Below are 6,000 nucleotides of genomic sequence, written 5' to 3'. Positions count from 1 at the left end.
CTGTGCTCGGGGTCCTTCTGGTCCGATGTGGACTCGCCCTGCAGCAGTTTGGCCACCCTGGCAGTCAGCGAGCTCTTACTGCTCACGTCGCTCATCACAGCCGGGTCGCGGTCCTCCGGGATGGGTGCCGAGAAGTCCGTCATCTCGGAACCGCCTGCTAGAGAATGCTCCCCGTCTGGTGTGTCTGTGGGGTTTTCGGAAAGGGACGCAGGCTCTTGAGGGTCCATTGTCGGCGGCGACGGGAAGGCGCTGTTGTCGGGTGGAGCGGCGCTGCAGCCTTCTGGCTCTGCCCGCCCGTTCGGTTGACAAACGCTTCTCCTTGGTGTGACCCCGACACCGGCACGTTTTTCCGAGCTCAAGGGGAACGTGACGCCAAATGGCGAGGAGCGAGCTCGGACGCCTGAGCTCTCAGACGTCGAAGGGTCTTCCTGTGAACGTGCTGCCGATGAAGCGTCAGAGTTGCGATTCTGGCTGGGCCGCGGTGTAGCTGCCGGTTGGAGGGTGTCGCAGGACTCTCCTTTGGGGGAGCTGCCAGCTGAAATGACATCATCGTTATTGATAACAAAGAAACATTTAAAATTGGCAAGTGGTCCCAAAGTGCTTGCCTTTACAGATCAAAAGACACTAAAATAATATATTTTATAATTTAAATATATTTATTCAATTTAATAAATATATTACATTTAATAATAATGTAATATTTAATACCTAATATATATTATGCTGCCCTTTTTTGCTGCAGCTGTTACATATACTCTGTGCTGCTGACCTGTCTCCGCTCAGGATGATCTCCTGCTGGCTCCACTATGGACTGGACTCTCCCTATTATGCTAGATCCACTATGGACTGGACTCTCACACTATTATGTTAGCTCCACTATGGACTGGACTCTCACTATTATGTTAGCTCCACTATGGACTGGACTCTCACACTATTATGTTAGATCCACTATGGACTGGACTCTCACTATTATGTTAGATCCACTATGGACTGGACTCTCACTATTATGTTAGATCCACTATGGACTGGACTCTCACTATTATGTTAGATCCACTATGGACTGGACTCTCACTATTATGTTAGATCCACTATGGACTGGACTCTCACACTATTATGTTAGATCCACTATGGACTGGACTCTCACTATTATGTTAGATCCACTATGGACTGGACTCTCACTATTATGTTAGATCCACTATGGACTGGACTCTCACTATTATGTTAGATCCACTATGGACTGGACTCTCACTATTATGTTAGATCCACTATGGACTGGACTCTCACTATTATGTTAGATCCACTATGGACTGGACTCTCACACTATTATGTTAGATCCACTATGGACTGGACTCTCACTATTATGTTAGATCCACTATGGACTGGACTCTCACACTATTATGTTAGATCCACTATGGACTGGACTCTCACTATTATGTTAGATCCACTATGGACTGGACTCTCACTATTATGTTAGATCCACTATGGACTGGACTCTCACTATTATGTTAGATCCACTATGGACTGGACTCTCACTATTATGTTAGATCCACTATGGACTGGACTCTCACTATTATGTTAGATCCACTATGGACTGGACTCTCACTATTATGTTAGATCCACTATGGACTGGACTCTCCCTATTATGTTAGATCCACTATGGACTGGACTCTCACAATATTATGTTAGATCCACTATGAACTGGACTCTCTCACTATTATGTTAGATCCACTATAGACTGGACTCTCACTATTATGTTAGATCCACTATGGACTGGACTCTCACTATTATGTTAGATCCACTATGGACTGGACTCTCACTATTATGTTAGATCCACTATGGACTGGACTCTCACTATTATGTTAGATCCACTATGGACTGGACTTTCACTATTATGTTAGATCCACTATGGACTGGACTCTCACACTATTATGTTAGATCCACTATGGACTGGACTCTCACTATTATGTTAGATCCACTATGGACTGGACTCTCCCTATTATGTTAGATCCACTATGGACTGGACTCTCACTATTATGTTAGATCCACTATGGACTGGACTCACACACTATTATGTTAGATCCACTATGGACTGGACTCTCACTATTATGTTAGATCCACTATGGACTGGACTCTCACAATATTATGTTAGATCCACTATGGACTGGACTCTCACACTATTATGTTAGATCCACTATGGACTGGACTCTCACTATTATGTTAGATCCACTATGGACTGGACTCTCCCTATTATGTTAGATCCACTATGAACTGGACTCTCACTATTATGTTAGATCCACTATGGACTGGACTCTCACACTATTATGTTAGATCCACTATGGACTGGACTCTCACTATTATGTTAGATCCACTATGGACTGGACTCTCACTATTATGTTGGATCCACTATGGACTGGACTCTCACTATTATGTTAGATCCACTATGGACTGGACTCTCACTATTATGTTAGCTCCACTATGGACTGGACTCTCACACTATTATGTTAGATCCACTATGGACTGGACTCTCACTATTATGTTAGATCCACTATGGACTGGACTCTCACTATTATGTTAGATCCACTATGGACTGGACTCTCACTATTATGTTAGATCCACTATGGACTGGACTCTCACTATTATGTTAGATCCACTATGGACTGGACTCTCACACTATTATGTTAGATCCACTATGGACTGGACTCTCACTATTATGTTAGATCCACTATGGACTGGACTCTCACACTATTATGTTAGATCCACTATGGACTGGACTCTCACTATTATGTTAGATCCACTATGGACTGGACTCTCACTATTATGTTAGATCCACTATGGACTGGACTCTCACTATTATGTTAGATCCACTATGGACTGGACTCTCACTATTATGTTAGATCCACTATGGACTGGACTCTCACTATTATGTTAGATCCACTATGGACTGGACTCTCACTATTATGTTAGATCCACTATGGACTGGACTCTCCCTATTATGTTAGATCCACTATGGACTGGACTCTCACAATATTATGTTAGATCCACTATGAACTGGACTCTCTCACTATTATGTTAGATCCACTATAGACTGGACTCTCACTATTATGTTAGATCCACTATGGACTGGACTCTCACTATTATGTTAGATCCACTATGGACTGGACTCTCACTATTATGTTAGATCCACTATGGACTGGACTCTCACTATTATGTTAGATCCACTATGGACTGGACTTTCACTATTATGTTAGATCCACTATGGACTGGACTCTCACACTATTATGTTAGATCCACTATGGACTGGACTCTCACTATTATGTTAGATCCACTATGGACTGGACTCTCACTATTATGTTAGCTCCACTATGGACTGGACTCTCACACTATTATGTTAGATCCACTATGGACTGGACTCTCACTATTATGTTAGATCCACTATGGACTGGACTCTCACTATTATGTTAGATCCACTATGGACTGGACTCTCACTATTATGTTAGATCCACTATGGACTGGACTCTCACTATTATGTTAGATCCACTATGGACTGGACTCTCACACTATTATGTTAGATCCACTATGGACTGGACTCTCACTATTATGTTAGATCCACTATGGACTGGACTCTCACTATTATGTTAGATCCACTATGGACTGGACTCTCACTATTATGTTAGATCCACTATGGACTGGACTCTCACTATTATGTTAGATCCACTATGGACTGGACTCTCCCTATTATGCTAGATCCACTATGGACTGGACTCTCACACTATTATGTTAGCTCCACTATGGACTGGACTCTCACTATTATGTTAGCTCCACTATGGACTGGACTCTCACACTATTATGTTAGATCCACTATGGACTGGACTCTCACTATTATGTTAGATCCACTATGGACTGGACTCTCACTATTATGTTAGATCCACTATGGACTGGACTCTCACTATTATGTTAGATCCACTATGGACTGGACTCTCACTATTATGTTAGATCCACTATGGACTGGACTCTCACACTATTATGTTAGATCCACTATGGACTGGACTCTCACTATTATGTTAGATCCACTATGGACTGGACTCTCACTATTATGTTAGATCCACTATGGACTGGACTCTCACTATTATGTTAGATCCACTATGGACTGGACTCTCACTATTATGTTAGATCCACTATGGACTGGACTCTCACTATTATGTTAGATCCACTATGGACTGGACTCTCACACTATTATGTTAGATCCACTATGGACTGGACTCTCACTATTATGTTAGATCCACTATGGACTGGACTCTCACACTATTATGTTAGATCCACTATGGACTGGACTCTCACTATTATGTTAGATCCACTATGGACTGGACTCTCACTATTATGTTAGATCCACTATGGACTGGACTCTCACTATTATGTTAGATCCACTATGGACTGGACTCTCACTATTATGTTAGATCCACTATGGACTGGACTCTCACTATTATGTTAGATCCACTATGGACTGGACTCTCACTATTATGTTAGATCCACTATGGACTGGACTCTCCCTATTATGTTAGATCCACTATGGACTGGACTCTCACAATATTATGTTAGATCCACTATGAACTGGACTCTCTCACTATTATGTTAGATCCACTATAGACTGGACTCTCACTATTATGTTAGATCCACTATGGACTGGACTCTCACTATTATGTTAGATCCACTATGGACTGGACTCTCACTATTATGTTAGATCCACTATGGACTGGACTCTCACTATTATGTTAGATCCACTATGGACTGGACTTTCACTATTATGTTAGATCCACTATGGACTGGACTCTCACACTATTATGTTAGATCCACTATGGACTGGACTCTCACTATTATGTTAGATCCACTATGGACTGGACTCTCCCTATTATGTTAGATCCACTATGGACTGGACTCTCACTATTATGTTAGATCCACTATGGACTGGACTCACACACTATTATGTTAGATCCACTATGGACTGGACTCTCACTATTATGTTAGATCCACTATGGACTGGACTCTCACAATATTATGTTAGATCCACTATGGACTGGACTCTCACACTATTATGTTAGATCCACTATGGACTGGACTCTCACTATTATGTTAGATCCACTATGGACTGGACTCTCCCTATTATGTTAGATCCACTATGAACTGGACTCTCACTATTATGTTAGATCCACTATGGACTGGACTCTCACACTATTATGTTAGATCCACTATGGACTGGACTCTCACTATTATGTTAGATCCACTATGGACTGGACTCTCACTATTATGTTGGATCCACTATGGACTGGACTCTCACTATTATGTTAGATCCACTATGGACTGGACTCTCACTATTATGTTAGCTCCACTATGGACTGGACTCTCACACTATTATGTTAGATCCACTATGGACTGGACTCTCACTATTATGTTAGATCCACTATGGACTGGACTCTCACTATTATGTTAGATCCACTATGGACTGGACTCTCACTATTATGTTAGATCCACTATGGACTGGACTCTCACTATTATGTTAGATCCACTATGGACTGGACTCTCACACTATTATGTTAGATCCACTATGGACTGGACTCTCACTATTATGTTAGATCCACTATGGACTGGACTCTCACACTATTATGTTAGATCCACTATGGACTGGACTCTCACTATTATGTTAGATCCACTATGGACTGGACTCTCACTATTATGTTAGATCCACTATGGACTGGACTCTCACTATTATGTTAGATCCACTATGGACTGGACTCTCACTATTATGTTAGATCCACTATGGACTGGACTCTCACTATTATGTTAGATCCACTATGGACTGGACTCTCACTATTATGTTAGATCCACTATGGACTGGACTCTCCCTATTATGTTAGATCCACTATGGACTGGACTCTCACAATATTATGTTAGATCCACTATGAACTGGACTCTCTCACTATTATGTTAGATCCACTATAGACTGGA

General features: G+C 41.8%; 1 protein-coding gene across 1 annotated transcript in view; it reads right to left on the bottom strand.

Moving 5' to 3' along the window:
• The window catches only part of alms1 (ALMS1 centrosome and basal body associated protein), a 47,242-nt gene that overhangs the window by 22,602 nt on the left and 18,640 nt on the right, over positions 1-6,000 (bottom strand). The window contains exon 6 of the mRNA XM_061986754.1: positions 1-535. This exon is cut by the window's left edge and continues 2 nt beyond it. Within this exon, the coding sequence (XP_061842738.1) occupies positions 1-535 (535 nt within the window). The remainder of the gene's footprint in view (positions 536-6,000) is intronic.

The sequence above is a fragment of the Nerophis lumbriciformis genome, linkage group LG26, assembly GCF_033978685.3.
Source record: "Nerophis lumbriciformis linkage group LG26, RoL_Nlum_v2.1, whole genome shotgun sequence".
NCBI classification, from domain to species: domain Eukaryota; kingdom Metazoa; phylum Chordata; class Actinopteri; order Syngnathiformes; family Syngnathidae; genus Nerophis; species Nerophis lumbriciformis.
Note: the sequence above shows the minus strand (reverse complement) of the source record. Positions and strands in the feature narration are given on the sequence as shown.